Source organism: Rhagoletis zephyria, unplaced genomic scaffold (assembly GCF_001687245.7).
Source record: "Rhagoletis zephyria isolate East Lansing unplaced genomic scaffold, Rhagoletis_zephyria_1.1 Rzeph_scaffold_04923, whole genome shotgun sequence".
NCBI lineage: Eukaryota > Metazoa > Arthropoda > Insecta > Diptera > Tephritidae > Rhagoletis > Rhagoletis zephyria.
This window is the reverse complement of record NW_016162006.1, coordinates 14683-31311: the sequence shown is the minus strand read 5'-3', so window position 1 is coordinate 31311 and position 16629 is coordinate 14683. Positions and strand designations below refer to the sequence as shown.

Sequence of the window (16629 nt, the reverse complement as noted above, 5' to 3'; positions counted from 1 at the left end):
TCGATTGGTACTTGCGTGTATTCTAAGGACCACATCTAGAAAAAAAAAAGACAAGACACATTTCATTTTCGAAAATTAAACATGCATAACTTGCATACGCACCCTTACTACGCCATCTGTAGAACCAGTGATCACCACATTTTCCTGATCCCATTCACGTATTTGCGAGAAGGAAACACATAATATTTGCTGCATGCGATCGGCGCTACCTACGCACGTATTCACCATCGCCAGCGGATCGCCGTTGATTGACCAAACGTGCAGCCAAGTTGCCGAACATGTCGCGATATCGCCCGTAAGATCATTGATGGCCACGGCGGCAACAACACCCGCATGGCCGCGCAACTGCCGTACGAATGTGAAGCGCGACATGTCCCAAACGATCGCGGTGCCATCGCGCGAGCCCGATATGATTACATTGTATGCAGCGCTTGCTGCCAAGCAAGTGACGGCATCAGTGTGCCCGTGCAAGGAGTTGCGTACGGTGAGACTCTTGCGATTCGCATCGAATTTCCATATCGTCACAACTGAACTAGTGCCGGCAGTCACAATCATTTTGCCATTGGGACAAGCGCAACAGAGTATTTCACCCGAGTTTTGTGCAGCGGCCTCGGAAACAAAGGAAGCACGATCGGAGTCGTACAGACCAATGCGGAGCGAGTGATCGGCAAAGCCCCAGGCGATATATTTCGTATAGGAGGGTGGCATCATTACCTGGGCGACAAGAAATTTAACAAATATACAAATATATATGTATGTACATATCAAATGGATGCACAATTACGGAAATATATTTCACGTTCTTCATGCTCACCTTATTCTGCTCGACGGCAAACACAGTCTTATCTGGTTGCAATATCTGGCCAACAGGTCCCTTCAGTTCCTTGATTGGCTGGAGGCTCGGTTTAAGATTATTTAAGTTATGGAAGAACAAACGTTCCGATTGTAAAACGGTGGTGTTACCCTGTATTAAAGCGCCCGGATCGATTAGCGCGGAATGCCGTGAATTGGACATTTTCTTAGCAGGATGTGCTTTCTTGAAGAGCTGTTTGGGGATCTGGCCAAAATTGTTGATGAAGCCGATGGTGGCGTTCTTCTTCAGCGGATCGTCGATGCTAAGGACAATATAAAAATCAGTAACCAACAGATATTTGGATAGAAGAAAGCAACTCACTTGTAAATGTCTACATTGCCTTCGTAAAATAAATGGTGGAAAACATTCACTGCATCCACGGCAGCGGGACCTTGTTGCTTGCACCCAAATATTAAGTCAATCCACTAGAATTGAAGGCAAAAAATTATAAGCAACTGCTAAATTAGAATTAAAATTTCGTTCGGCACTCACCAAATGCAGATTTTGGCTAACATAATCACACTCTAAAGCACTCCGATGAACGCGTATAAATTCACGTGGATCCTGCTTAGCCCAAGGTGGTAGGATGACATGATTCAGCGTATCGCCGTTTTGTTTTGTGCCTGTTTTTTTTTTTTTTTTTTAAGAGAAATGCAACGCGTTAAGTCAAGTCCACTTCCCCAACTTATTCATCTGCTTACCCAAGTCAAAATTATTGCCGTTGCTCAAAAATTCCGGAAGATAGAAAAATTCCGGTATCAACTCCTTTACATCAGCCATATTGAATTTGGATGCGGATTGCCACGCTTCTCTGATACTATGAAACATGCGATCAGCTAAATCGAAATGGCCGCCTTGCAGACGCAAAAAGTGTTGTGTGAATGGTTCCAAACGCACCAGATACGAGCAAACAATCATGGCAGAGCTGTAGTGCGTGCCATAGTGGTAGGGAGGCGTCTCGCCATGTGGATCATCCCACTCCTATTAAAGAGTGTAAATATTGGGAGCAAGAGAGTTGCAATTTTTTCCACAAAAAAAAGAAAAAAAAATTTCTTTACCTTAAAACGTTTCTGGAATTGCTCTAGGCGCTCCTCTGATTGCGCGCCCATCGGCTTCGAGAAGTCACGGAATGTCTTTGGGTTTACAAATCTAGCTCTTCCGATTCGTAGTCGGCGACTATCCAGGGGAAGACTGGATATTGCATGAGATCATTATACGAACGGCCAGCCAGCGTATTCAAATGCATTAAGTATTGGAAGTTGGAGATTTCACCGCGCTGTTAATGGGAAAATACTAAAACAAGATCTGAGACAACGAAAATAGATCTTACGTACCACCCAACGTTGCGTGACTGATGTTTCGCCAATCAAACTGCTAAAAATGCCCGAGGTTTGCTCCACACTTGCTGTTCGCTTCTGGCCTGCCACCGACTGCTGTGCGTTGTCATTGATGGCTGTCGCCTGTGCCATGAAACGTTGATAGACCTAGAAGGGGGGGAAAGAGGTCAATGAAGGATTTCAATGGCATTAACAACCTGCTTCCGCCGTAGTATACCCACCTTATTCCTCACTTTCCGCGGGAAACTCAACAAATAATTTCGTCCATCCTCCGAGAATACCTCCAAGGCTATTGGCTGCAGCAGATAGCGGCGTTTATGCACCTCTCTAATTTCTTCATAGGCGAATTTTGAGCACTGGCGAGCCTTCTGCGTGCGCGTAGGTCCACCCGAATTCGGTATAATCGGCTCATATGCACCTGGTGGCAATGTATCAATGTCGCGTATTTCGCGATTCTTCAGCAGCGTGAAGCCGTCGACAATATAGCAGTGCTCCTTGCCGAAGAGCAGCAGGCCCTCAAAGGTGTCCAAACCCTGAATGCGCGCACAGCGAAACATGAAGGAAATTTTCTCTTGCTCCTCCAACAGACGGAGGAATGTTTCATTATCGGACATCATTGAGGTGTCCTCCTCTTCCTCGTCATCCTCTTGAGCACTTGTATCTATAGACTCCTGTGGATTTTGCAAGCGTGTAACTGCCTCTGTAGGCGAGTGTGGTAGTGCTGGTGGTGGCGTGCTGCTACTACCGCCACCTGATTGTTCGCTTCTGCTCGTCTGCGAGTCAGAGTGCTGAGCGATGTGTGGATGCTTTGTATTATTTACTTCCAGTGATTGTTGCTGCTGTATGGAGTGTTGTTGTTGAAGCGAATCTGTTTCGCACAGTATGCGCGGCGGTTGCTGACAGTGGATATAATAGATTTTACTATCGAAACTTGTGGCCACTTTGTATTTTAATTGACGCTGTTGAAGAGAATGAAAAATGAGAGAAATTAAGAAAAGATTTAAATATTTAGCATGATTTCGGCAAACAAAAATATGACTTCAAAATCTCGTCACCGAGTAGATCAGGACTTAATCTACATGAAATGTATCCGTACAACCCTGATTTAAGATTAAAGTTAAGAAATAAAGATCAAGGTCCCAAGTGTTACATTTTTATTGACGATTTTGCAATTGTTATTGTGTAGCAGCATACAAATTCTCCAAAGAGTTTTTGGGGAGTTATGCTGGAGTAGCAGTCCTTGGTCAGATATATGTACATAAATAAATCTGGGTCGTTCCGGTTACGTAGACCCGACTGCCGTGGGAACGACGATTTTTCAATTCAATACCGCTGCTGTAGAAGTACAATTCAATAATAAAATTTTACATAATGGACGAAAGTCTGTAGTTTCTTATTTTTTTTTTTGTAATGCTCCGAGCTCCGAGCTATTTGAGCTTATTTTTCTTGATACCGTTTCTTATCGCTTTCTATAGCACCTGTCTCGATTACACTTACATTATCAGGCAAATCGATCTCCGGTCTGTAAGGGTAGTGCAAATAGAATAACTCATTGCGCATTGTCTTCTTGCGCATTCGATGCGGTCCCTCTGTCGTATCCAAAATCCATTTATCCAACGAAGAACTGCCCTCTGGGCCCCACAAGCCACGTTCACGTGTCAATTCTGTCTCCGACTGTATCCAGTCTTGATAGACGTAGCGCTGCGTGTGTTGTTGCATTTGTATGTATTGCTTGCAGCGCAGCTCCCAAAGGTCCCTTGAGAAAAGAAATATAATTTTAATGTGAAATTACCTTTTAATCACATCTCCTACTCGTACTTACTTGATCAGCTGCACATGTATGCTCGTGCAATCGAAAGCGCTCTCCTTGCTCATTGTTGATTTGATGCGTACGAGCTCATCCTTTTTGACTTTGGTGCGACTCGCGAGTCGCGTCAAACCGCCGGTGACTTTCTGTATTTTCGACTGTATTTGATTGTGTATCTCCCAGGGTATGCGATAGGAAGCCTTACGTTCAGCATCCACATAGTTGAACCACAGCTTGGAGGCTAACTCCATTACCTGCTCGCGCGTGCTCTGCAAATCAGGCGCTTTGGAATTGGGCGGTGGTGGCGTAAGCGATACTTTGAATACTTCTTCAATGGCTGGCTTCTTGCAAACGTACAACTCTTCCCAGACGCGAAAGGCGGCGCCCACAATTAAATTTCGGCCCTGGATGAGCGATGAGAGAAGTGAATGAATTTGTATTTTGTTATTGATTTTATTTTGCCCAATTGTTTGTTGACCTACCTGCAGCTGATTGAGGTCTTCATCCTTTGGCTCCACTGTATCCGTTTGTGGATTAACATGCCAAGTGGTGTTTCTATTCGCCGGTTCTAATATAATTTTCATATCCGACGTCAATTGCAGCAAACAATAAGTCAGGCAGCCGATGAACTCCAACTCGTGATTGCCAGCGCCAAAGATGAGCAAGCGATGGGTTATAATGTTGTGCAAAGCTTCCAGCACACTCATTTGTTCGGCTATTGACTCTGTGGGACGCGATAGCAGGAATAATATCGTGCGATTTAGTGAGTGATGCAGCTGCTCTATGGTCAGCGAAGAGGAGCGCCGCTTGGCTTGCGCAATCAACTTGATGACGAAGTCGAAAATGTCGTGCGGATTTCGCGTCAAGCAGCCCTGCCACATCTTGTCTACCACGCGCGCTGTGAAGTAGAAGACGTTCGGCGCTATGTGCTGAGTGTGGCTTTGTAGCAGCGGCACAATGGAGAGCGCCGCTTGCTCGCCCACTAAAACATCCGCGGCCAGCAGATGCTCCATCAAAGCGGTGATGATTTCCGTCTGATAATCAACTTGCAATGCCACTTCCGCTNAGCAGCGGCACAATGGAGAGCGCCGCTTGCTCGCCCACTAAAACATCCGCAGCCAGGAAATGCTCCATCAAGGCGGTGATGATTTCCGTCTGATACTCAACTTGCAATGCCACTTCCGCCGCCTCGGGTGATGCATCCAACACCAGATCAATTACGGGCGTGGTCTTACCATGCATATTCAGGCTGAGCGAATCGACAACAATCACGCGCAGGAAATCAATAATGCATTTGCGCACCGGATGTTGTGTCAATCTGTGCGCGGGCGCATTCAAGCCACTGTGTGCGGCGTGCAGCAAAAAACCCCCGCTACCATTATCGGTGGGCGATGAGTTGCCGCTATTCGGCTCGGAATCAATATTCGGCTCCTTCGAAATGGGGAAGAGCACCGCTACCAGTGAGCTAATGACGTCGCCGGACATCATGACGGGCATGAAGTCGGTGACATTCTGATATAAATTGAAGAGCAGTTGAATTATTGTCTCGGGATGGCTGTTGAGCCAGTTGGCGCATTCGATCGAGTGTACAATCGCGCGGACCATGCCCAGCAGCACGCAAACAGCCTCGGGGCAAACATTCATTTTTGGGAGTGGCGCATTCGAAGAGGGTGGTGTGCCCCATAAGAAGAGACGCACGCGGTCTAAATCGAATTTTGTGTGTTCAGATGCGAGCACTTTCACTGGTTGGCCCATAATCAGAGCGGTGATGAGAAAATATAGCTCCGGTACGTCCAGATGATGAGTGAGCAACCACTCGAGCGTTTGGAAGCCTATTTAAGAAAGAAGTTAGTAGGTAATCAGATGCGGAAGTAGTAGATAAAAATATCATATTACTGCGCCTCACCTGGTATACTCAGCGCTATAGTGCGCACTTCGCCAGCGATCTGCGTTGGTAGGTGCTGCACGACATTGGCTGTGGTCACAATAACCGAGCCGCCAGTGTTCTGCACGCCCGTATTCAACTGTGGAGCTCCTAATGCCAAAATTTTCTTCTGCGAAACCATTTCGGTGAAGCGCAAGTAGCCGCCATTGTGCGTTGAGTCCCTAAAGCGCACCATGAAATTCTCATTGGCGCAGACCACCACCAAAATACGCACCGCAATAATGACGCTCGTGAAGTGTACATGCGGTTGCATGAAGAGTAGAAGCCAATCCATGCCCAGCGTCTTAGAGATGTCGTCGCAAATTATGTAGTTGACGGTATTGCGTGGCGTGAAGAGCAGCCCATGCAGCAGCGAGAGGCAGCGGTTGCGTAGATAAATGTTTTGAGCCATGGCCTCTTGATCGCTGAAAGCATTTCCATTAACGCCAGCCGTGGGTCGCATACTTGGCAGTATGATTGACTTCTCAACCTGATCGGACTTGGGCAACTTGGCAGCGATGTACTGGCCGAAGAGCAACAGGTCGCTGTGGCGCGGCTGACCGCCAAGCAGTGTCTCAATCAGATTAAAGAGTATCTCACGCGTCGAGTGATCTTGTATGTCGATAATGATGTGCAATAGCTTGTTGAGCAGCTGCAGGTTGCCCATGATCTTCACATTCTGCTTCTTCTCATTCGACTCAATAGCCAACTCGAGTAGATGTTCTAGCAGCGAGCGTAGCAGGCCATTTGGCGCATTATGCCAAATTTCTAAGTCACAGAGCAGATCTTGGAAAGCGGTTATATTAGGAATGGCTGACATATCTTGGCCGCTGCTGACGGTGCCGACCAAGCCAAAAGTCAAGTGTAGTATGTGCGAATTGAGTAGATTCTTTTTCTTCTTGAAAAACATGCCCAGTGTTTGATAACAGCGCTTGCGATCCATTTCGCTTTGAGCAGCCCGATTGCTGCGCACCACACAAGTGAGCGCTTTGACACCAGCGTAAAGTGATTCCACATCCTGCGCCATGGCGATGATGCCCAGCAGCACATTGCAACCACCCACCGTATCGATCATGGCAGAGACGGGGTGTGGACTGAAGACGCGCACGCCCAAGTAGCCGACGACTACGCCGCCGAGTGAGCGGCCAGCGCCCGCCAAGTGGCCAGCAGAATTATGCAGGATTCTGTGGGAGAAATGGAAAGAAGTGAATGCTGTGAAGCTGTATCTGGATTTAGAAAGCATGTACTTGCTTACCTTATGGGCGTGGCATTCTCATGCGAATTCATGCCCAATACTTTGGCTATGGATTTGTTATCGACGCGACTATAAACCTTACGTATTTTTACCAAAGTTAATTGCGAAACCGCTTTTGCATTGAGTCCCAGGAGAAGTCGGTCTTCCGGCACCAAAGGCGGCAGCGGTTCACACTGCTTGCCTAGTTGCGGCGCTTGCAGCGATCCCATGTAGTGTGGCCCCAAGTTATAAATGGTCTGTACAGTTTGCTGCGTGAGCACATCCTCCAACAAATGACAAACGCCTTGCTTCCAACAAAGACGCGAATAACGCCGCCAAATAGGAGGAGTGCCAATGTAGCCATAGACCTGACTGGCAACGGCCAGATTGACGGAACCAGCACCCGGATTTTGGGATATATAATGAAGTTTTTGCGTGTGCATGGGCTGCAGTGAGACAACGGATCAGAAAAGAAATACGAATTTAATGGAAAATTGCAAAATAAAATTAAAAAACACGTACGGTGCCATCCAAGTACAGTGAAAGGCTGGAGTTCTTTAGTACAGCGCGGTTGAGCACCACAACTAGGTTATGCCATTGGCCCTCATGCAACAAATCGGGACACCAAATGCGTGCACTGCCATCGTCTGAACCTTCAGGCTCCCAATCGCCTAGGCCTCAAGTGAATAGAACAGAGAAGTTTTATAAGAACACTCAGTAAAATAGTATCGAAGAACCTTAATTTAAAAAATATATATATATTAACTCACTTTTGCTCGGCGTCACCAACGTCTCCTGCGTGGACACCACAATCGCTTTGTCGCGCGCCGATAACAGTATTGATAAGCAAACCAAATTCTCTTCGCGCGGATTGTGTATAGTACGCACCAGCGTCAGCAGCCGTACGCAATGTGGATCCGTCTTTGGATCCGAGAACTTCTCCACACAAAACCAAGTGGAGTACGAGAGTCCTGTTTGGGGTGGAAAAATGCGATCACCAGCGCCAATGCCTCCGATTGTGTTGGCATCGATTGTGCCGCCAGTGGTGGCGGTGGCTTGTGGTGCCAGCGATGGCAAGTACAAGCAGCCAAAGCCCTCTGCAGACATGTCCATCTCCACGAATGGTGGCAAAGTGCTCGAACCATGCGCGCGAAAGTCTCGTGGTGTTGTCATCGAAACAAGCGTCTTGATGCGTGTCAACGGCACTGGGCCACCCATGCGGTACGGTTTGCGCAAGTCGATGTCGGCACAGGAAAGCGGCTCACCTAGTCGCAAGAATTCACGCAACTCTGTGGGCTGCAAAGCCTGCGCGGCCAAGCGCTCCAACACGTACTGCATAGAAACGTGCAGCGGATTGGATTCTTCGGAGAGAGCGTTACGAGCAATTTTCAACAGCTGCTCTGCGAGTCCATAGTCGCACATGATTTGCTGATTGCGCTCGTTGCGCACCAAGGATTTGATGATTTCGCTAAGATAAACTTGCAGATTGAGAGCCAGTACGGCGCTGGTGTCGTGTGAGATGCTTGGCAGCAGCTGGAGCATACAGAGTACAACGCCTGGGTGTACAATGCGTGGCTCTGGTGTGGGCTGCGTAAGGTTCAATTGGTTGGGATGCGCAGGTGGCAGCTCTTTGCTGGGCGAACGCGAATGCGAGTCGCTGAAGAGTGTTATGACGCCCGACAAATTTGGCGTTTCGAAGCTGTCCAAAGCAATGCTGTACAACAGACGATACACAACACATACGTAGGACAACGAACGCGGTATGTCTGCATTGAAGCTGTGTGGAAGAGAAAGTGGAAAACCTAAATAATTGAAACTATTTTTGTCTGGGATCGCAACACCTAACCTGTAGTTTAATATATCGCCCGAGAAAACTTCGTGGAAATACTTTTGCATTGCACTTTCATTCTTGAACTCGCCCTTGAAGTCGCTCAGTTCAGTGGCGCTACCGAAACAGCCCAGCAGTCGCAGCGTATCGCAAAGCGAAGCAGTGCAAATCTCCTGATGAAAAAATTTCGCATTTGCCGGCTCAAAGCGCATCGCGGTGGCCAACGTTTGGCAGACAATCTGCAGCAGCAATATCAAATCATCCTGTGTTATGTTTTGCGCGTCCGGCTCGGCACTAACCAACGGCTCGTCGCACAACTTGCCATCGAGCGAGACGAAAACGCTGGTCAAGTAGACAAAGCCGCCCACTTTGCGAAAAACTGTGCGCGTGCGATGCGAGTCCTTCAAGCAGCCCAACAGCATATTGAGTATTTGTATTTTGAACTCCACCTGGTATGGCGGCACCGCATGCATAACGGATAGTATGAAAAGCATATCATCGTCGCCGCCCGCAGACAGTATTAGTTCACGTATGATGCCCAGTGCTTGCGGCCGACAGTGTTTGAACTTCACCAAATCGTGTATGCACTTGGCGCCGCTGCATTCTCGAAACACATTCGCGTTGTTATTATTACCGCTAAGCAGAATGGTGAGCGCCTCGAGCACGTGCTTGCCCAGCGTATCCGTGAGATCCTCGACGTCATCTTCCTCCGGCATAAGTACCACACTCTCATCGCATTTGGTTATCTTGCGCACATGGTCCGCATAGCGATTCAAGCAGGTGACAAACACCTCGAGTATGCCCACCTCGAGATATACTTCCTTGAACACGACATTGTGACGTAGAATATTGAGTAGCGTTTTCAGGCAGAGGATGCTACAGCTGGTCGAGTGATTGTTCTTCAGCAGCAGTGAGAGGCTTATCAGCTCTTTGCACGGCACAAAATTCAGCTGAAATACAATGAACTCGAGTAGATCGAAAAATTTCTCCTGTATCTGTGGGCCCTTCAGATGTATGCGCTCTGTAAATTGACTAAGCGTATTCTCCGAATCGAGTATGAAGTAGTTGGCATTCTCCGAGTGATATACGCGCGATATGGCGTCGAGTATGGTGCAGCAAAGTGCCGGTGAAGTGGACTTCAGGAAGACGGTTTGCAGCACTTGGAATGCGTAGATATTGCGAACGCAAGTTTCACGCGAGCTAGCCTGTGGTATTTGAAAGTTTTGCATCTTGAAGAGCGTGTTTTGCACCTGCGGCGGGCGCAGCTCATTGAAGCCACACATGCAAAGCGAGGAGATCATCAATACGAGATTGCGTATGGCGGCCTGTACTTCAATGGAATGCGTCCGGCTGGTGTCGAATCTTAAAGATAGAGATAAGGAAAGATGATAAAGGGTACTGGACCGGAAAATCATTTATCCCATCCTTTTCGCGAAGCTTTTCAACTTACTTGAGCAAAAAATCGGTGAGGAAGAGATATCCCTGAGACGCTTTGAAATCATCGAGCAAAATTTGTGACACTTGACTAGAATCCTTCAGGAAGCAAAAAACGGTAACAAACATTTCGACGATTTCCAACGGATTTCCAAAGCTCAACCGTTGCATATTATCCACGCATAAAGCCATGCAGCCCTTGGCTAAAAAGCAGAAAACAAACGATAGCTTTAAAATAAAGAAATGCCACAAACAACACCAAAAACGCCTTACAATGTATATAACTAACAACGGCGTCGCTAAGTCCATGCCGCGAGATGGTCGTCAATATTTCTGCTGCATTTTTGCGCCACACAATGTTGTGCGTTGGGCAGGGTGAGGTAATGGCCGAGAAGAGCAGTGTGAGGTCGTCCATGCGCGCCAGCTCCTCAGCCGGATACGGATATGAGCAAAGCTTAACTAACAGCTGTACGAAGACTTTCTGCAACAGTGTGCGACGCTCGAAGGCATTGAAATCGCTAGCTGACTCGCCAACGCCCGGCGCTGGATCGTCCTCCACCACTGGTAGGTCAAAGAATAAATACAGGCATTTGACGAGCGTGGATGGCACTGCGGCTGCTGTCATCACCTGTGAAGTAGAGGAGGCAAAAAGTAAATAAACATTTATTTAATTGAAGAAAATTTCCAAAACACTTGTCTATAATTGCCCTACTCAACGCCACATGCAGGAAATTTGGTGCTTCTTCAAGCTACTCGAAGTGCTGCTGGGCATTGGCTGCCTTACATTTCACGTGCTGGGCTTCGTTCAAACCGACCCGCTGCCACACAATCTCTTCTATTGCGGCACCTTCGCCAGCTTTACGGTGTACTCATTGCTCGGCATTCTCAATATTTGCTGCGGCCGCGGTCGCAATGAGATAATGGAAGCCATCCCCACAACATTGGGCGCGCTGGCACACTTCGGGGCATCACTGTTGTCCATGTATCATGCAGAGAATGATTTTCAATTGCTGTTTCTCTCTGACTTTGAGGAGCCACGGCACCCCTTCTTTTTCTATTGCAAGGCGCAAAGTATCGCCGCACTGGCAACTGGCGGCATGTACATGTTGCATGCAACATTCGCCTTTGATGCGCTGTTCATTCGCCCGGAGCCGCAGCGGCCCGAGGAGGGCATGGAAGATGTCGAAATTGAGGAGGAAATAGAAATGGTGCCGCGTCATCGGCGACCAATAGAAATGTTTGTGCTTGGCAGATTAGTGCATACGAAACTGATGAGCTTCAAGTGGTTCCAGATGATAGCTGCGAAGCCGTGAGGTAAAGGAAAGTCAACGTAATTCGGGTTGATTTGGTTTCGAACCTATATCAGACTGCTGTTACGTATGTGCAATGGGAATACATTCAGTAGTCAATAAATTTAGCCTACAGAATTGAATCATCTATTCAAGCAGCTACTTCTAAATTGAGATTATATTTGATCGAAACTTTTGAGATGACTCGGTTTCAATTGAGCTGAACTATTGCGGAAACATCCACGTTACTCTGGCAATAACTTCATAATTTTTTGTATAATCGATGGGATCGCTGGTTTTGCTTTCTTCATCCGTCTAATTGACTTCGGACAGCCTGCCAGCCAATTAAACCTTTTTGCTACCAGAAAATTATGTTTGTATGTATATAGGTACCTGTATCAACGACACATCTCCGTTGGCCAATAAATTCAAAGTAGACAGCAGCATCCAGCCGCTGCTGGTCTCTTCGGTTGTTTCGATCTCCAAAAACTTGACAATCGCTATTGACGCCGCCTCTGTGCTCTGATTGGAGGCTCGTTTCCGTATCTCGCTGACCATCAGCCGCGATACTTGCTGACAAAACGCTACCACATCCCAGAACTTTTCGCTCATATCCGCTGCCGGGCAAGTGCTGAAAACCTGCAAACACCACAAGCAACAGAGAAATTAATTGCTATAAATAATGCAGTGAGTTAACCGCACAATACCTTGCAAAATAACGGCAACATTTGATACAATTTCATATCCCTTTCATGCTCGCTGAGCGCTTCCTTGGGGTGTGTGTACTCGTTGAAGAGTTGTTTCAGCGTATGCAGACTTATTTGTATGCGCGCATCTGCGGCAGCGTTGGTCTCCTCACCAACACGCGCCCCACTTGCGGCGCCCGCCGGCGACAAATTGCCATTGGCTGTGGCACCTGCTCCAGCGGTGGGTGAACCTGTGGCGTTGGTATTGCCACGCAGCTTACGCATCACATTCATGTTTGCCGCTTAGCAGTAAGGGGATGTATTACTCCTCCGAGTTGATTGCGTTTCGATGAGCGGCTTGGTTTGGTGTTTTTCTGTGGCTTCAACTCCGTATGGGGAGCAACCGCAGCCACCAACCGCTAACACCACAGCGCCTTTGTGGGCGACTGTGTGCGTGTGGCCCTTTGGGACTTCAACAATGAAACCTTTAGGTAGAGACTGCAGTTATCGATTCGATGGATTACGCTTTTCAGATACAGCGTGAAATCTGAAAAAGAGAGTGGAAAAATTAGGATTTTGTTAGTGAATATGAAGTTATCGAGTGAAGAACGATATATTTATCGATATCGTTATCGGTGTTTTTATCTAAATTGTTAACCATGGATATATCTAACCCCACTTTCAGCGATATTATCGATAGAATTTTCTATAATGTTATCGAATTGTTAATCGATAACGTTGTCGGTGTATTTATATAAATCGTTATGCCTGGGTTATAATGGAAGTAACGGAACGGAGTGAACTGTCACTTAATTGTCTATTGTATGGGAAATAAATGCAAATGGTTAGAATGCACGTAACGTAACGTAAGACGGAACAATCTAAAATCAATAGATCCTTACGAATTCGTCACGATTTGTTACGATTCGCCCCGTCCATTATAACCAAGGCATTAAGCATGGATGTACATAACCCCACTTTCAGCGATATTATCGATAAACTTTTCTATAATGTTATCGAAATACATCGATGAATGTGGTAATTGATATTGTTATCCACACTTTTATCTATGTCGATGTATCTTTAATAGGTGTAATCCCGTATTCCTCGGACTCGGACTAGTAAAACTGTCAAAAAATAAAAATTCGCTCAGAGCGAGAGAGTAACATTGAAAAGTACGGGATCGCTTTCTAGTAAAAAATGGTAACTTCTGTCAACTTCAACATAACCTCCAAATTTTGGTTGTAAATTTTTGCTTATTTTGTATGTAAACACACTCAGCTCACACATGTAAATAACCAAAAATACTTTCAAATTCATTAGAATCCACAGTTGGGCACTACTATGGGGAAACTCCTGAAGAGATACAGAGTTTTCCGAATGAAAAATATTGATTTTCAAGAATTCCATAACATTTCTACAAAAAGAGGTTTTCCCCCATATAAAATAGCATGGACAACTTTGAGCGTTGACGACTCTAAATATTTTTTGATTTCGAAATAAAAAATAAGGGTATATTTTTTTCGGTTTCGGACAATCTTAGGGAGTGAGAGAAAAATAATTCCGACTTTACTTTTTCCCGCATGCATTTTTGGGCCACCCTAATGTACATACATACCATATATGCATTTCTGGTCTTATATTGGTACTTTTACATGTTTCTGTAGCCATTGCTTGCCTTGGCCTAAATCAATTTTCTTGCTCACGTCACAGGCACGCGAGTAGCATAAAAAGCCACCACAAATGTATGTATGTATGTACATATGTATGTAAGTACATACGCCATAGTAGGTGAGTCACATTTTAAGGAGATGCGGTTTGCAAATTAACAATTTGAGGCCATTAGCCGATATGAAGTTGTGCAGAGCGATTATTTAGGAAGTAAATGAGCGATTATTTATCTCTTCTATTAAACTCCAGTATAAAGAATTGGTACCTTCGTTGGCAAGCCACATATTGATGTTAAGTTTTAAAGATTAGACGTGGATTCAAGAAGGATTAGAAACATGAGCCACTTAACAGTAGTAACAGTTTTTATTTTTTGAATTTTGAATTGTGTCGTGATTGCACAGAACCACCGATATGTATGCAAAAAGCTAGTATTTAGGTCAATAAATCGATACATACAGTTGTCCACAAAATAATAGGAGTGCGATATTTTGACCAGTTTTGGCTATTTGTCTTTTGTTTATTTAATGTTTATTATTTTTTTATAAAAGCCGAGCTGGCTATACAACAAACACCATATAAATTCAGACTTTAAACTTTGTATAAAAATTATAAAAATTGTGCAATTTTTCACCCAAATTTCAAACTTTTTAATCAGAATCTTTAGAAAAAATTCTGGTATGCAGTTTTGTAGCACATTCAATTCTAGTCTGAGGAAGTGCAAGTTTCAAGCGGCTAAAAAATTCCGTTGATTTTTGAGAATTTTTTTGGTTAAAGGTGTTTCAGGTTTTTTCCATACAAAGTATGTCGACAATTTTCTTTTATATGGAGGACACTGCCAGCAAAAAAATTGCCAAAAATCAACGGAATTTTTTAGCTGCTTGAAACTTGCACTTCTTCAGACTAGAATTGAATGTGCTACAAAACTGCATACCAGAATTTTTTCTAAAGATTCTGATTAAAAAGTTTGAAATTTGGGTGAAAAATTGCAAAATTTTTTTAATTTTTATACAAAGTTTAAAATCTGAATTTATATGGTGTTTGTTGTATGGCCAGCTAGGCTTTTATAAAAAAATAATAAACATTAAATAAACAAAAGACAAATAGCCAAAACTGGTCAAAATATCGCACTCCTATTATTTTGTGGACAACTGTATGTATGTTGGGAACGATATCAGTAGGCGTTTGTATATATGTATACTCATAATTTCGATAATAATGCCCATGAAAAGTATATTAGTACATCTATTTTAACGATAACGATATCGATGATAAGAAGATATCAAAAAATATACGAAACACAATATCGATAAATATATCGATACCGAAATTTTTAACGAAATTGAAAAACGCCAGCAGATATATTAAAAAGAGTAACAGAGTACCTATTTCCTAGAAATATCGAAAATTTTTTCGATAAGTACATTAATAAAATTATCGATTATAATGTCGATAACGCTATTTTAAAATATATTTCTTCATAAATTTATCGATAACGAAGCTAGAAAAAGATTTTTTTATTAAAAAAAAAAGAGAACCAAGTGCCCTACATCAAAACTTAATGAGTGCAACGCAAATTCACAGTTTGGTTTCCATCACAGCTCCTAAATTCTGTGTCAAGGCCCTCTATTTGTCAACCAGAAATAAACGAATTTTTTTTTGGTATGTAATTCGGCATCTCATTAATTTCAGCGATTCTGATTACCAATTCTGGTACTAAGTATTTTTTGATAAAATTGTTTTTACAACACTTAAAACAGAAACTTTCCCTCACCCCACAATTTTTGCGCTCATGCTTCATTACTATGAAATCAATATCACATTCCATGAACTCTTAGCGCTCACTCCAATTTTGTGGTACGTATGTATGAGCATATGTTAGTGTTTTTTTTGTGCATTGCGGTTTGCCACAAGGGTATCAAATGTGTTTCTCTCTTCTCCCTTTCGATTTTATTTCTGATAATAAAATAGTGGCAGACAACCGGTGAGGGTTACATGTACATACATATGTATGTATGGGTCACAGCTACATTTTCATGTATATTTTCCCCCACCAATTTGTTTTAATATTTTGGTCAAATCCTTTGGGTAATAAGTCCTGAAAAGACAGCAATTCGAACGAAAAGTCCGGACAAAGCACATTAGGGCGACACAAAGTGTAAGTAATGCTATATTTGTATGTGAAACTAGTAACAAAGTAGTCACTAGTAAATTATAAATCTTTCTTGGGGCTGAAAAAGTGAATATAATGTTCTCATATCGATAAATACATAATATCAAAAATTATATTAGTTGCGATCCCTTACGAGTCCGGACTAGTCAGAAATGTCAGAATAGTCGTTCGATCGATCTCTCGGTTTTGACTATTGAGAGGACAAAAAAGAGAGTAAATACGGTTCTCTCTCTGTCAGAAGTTACCAGTTTTAGTCCGAGAATTTTTTGCTGGTAAATTCTGGTAAATGTGTCAAACGATCAGCTGTAGTGTAGTGTGTTTTGCAACCAAATTGTAAACAAAAGAAAAGTGCACTCTGCTAATTCATGTTGAAAAGTATTTAATTACTTGTTTAAA

At 44.3% G+C, this 16629-nt stretch overlaps 3 protein-coding genes across 3 annotated transcripts; 1 reads left to right on the top strand and 2 right to left on the bottom strand.

The window, feature by feature from the left end:
* Nucleotides 1-5: 5 nt before the first annotated feature.
* LOC108371369 (WD repeat and FYVE domain-containing protein 3-like) lies at nucleotides 6-2337 on the bottom strand (the record flags this gene model as incomplete). The annotated part of the gene is made up of 8 exons (XM_017626920.1): nucleotides 2188-2337; nucleotides 1912-2129; nucleotides 1555-1834; nucleotides 1346-1476; nucleotides 1175-1278; nucleotides 815-1115; nucleotides 103-714; nucleotides 6-35 (listed from the first exon to the last, which is right to left on the bottom strand). Coding segments are annotated over exons 2-8 (1509 nt in total), but the record flags the coding sequence as incomplete, so codon positions are not given.
* A 1206-nt stretch (nucleotides 2338-3543) lies between these two features.
* On the bottom strand, nucleotides 3544-13070 carry bchs (WD repeat and FYVE domain containing 3 bchs). Its single transcript, XM_017626921.1, has 13 exons — nucleotides 12414-13070; nucleotides 12100-12345; nucleotides 10691-11045; nucleotides 10434-10620; nucleotides 9002-10345; nucleotides 7926-8932; nucleotides 7678-7832; nucleotides 7177-7601; nucleotides 5904-7105; nucleotides 5064-5829; nucleotides 4480-4942; nucleotides 4013-4401; nucleotides 3544-3946 (listed from the first exon to the last, which is right to left on the bottom strand). The coding sequence occupies exons 1-13, from the start codon at nucleotides 12684-12686 to the stop codon at nucleotides 3628-3630; spliced, it is 7131 nt and encodes a 2376-aa protein (XP_017482410.1). The 5' UTR covers nucleotides 12687-13070; the 3' UTR covers nucleotides 3544-3627.
* LOC108371373 (uncharacterized) lies at nucleotides 11060-12127 on the top strand. Its single transcript, XM_017626922.1, has one exon. The coding sequence runs from the start codon at nucleotides 11140-11142 to the stop codon at nucleotides 11728-11730; it is 591 nt and encodes a 196-aa protein (XP_017482411.1). The 5' UTR covers nucleotides 11060-11139; the 3' UTR covers nucleotides 11731-12127.
* Nucleotides 13071-16629: the final 3559 nt, after the last annotated feature.

Bases quoted from the DNA above. Each gene is read 5' to 3' on its own strand.
- LOC108371373 (XM_017626922.1), top strand. From the start codon at position 11,140: ATGCAGGAAATTTGGTGCTTCTTCAAGCTACTCGAAGTGCTGCTGGGC.
- bchs (XM_017626921.1), bottom strand. From the start codon at position 12,686: ATGAATGTGATGCGTAAGCTGCGTGGCAATACCAACGCCACAGGTTCA. The intron at 7,602-7,677 runs GTACGTGTTTTT...GTCTCACTGCAG, and splicing joins CACTGTACTTGGATGGCACC to CCCATGCACACGCAAAAACT. The intron at 5,830-5,903 runs GTGAGGCGCAGT...TTTCTTAAATAG, and splicing joins TATAGCGCTGAGTATACCAG to GCTTCCAAACGCTCGAGTGG.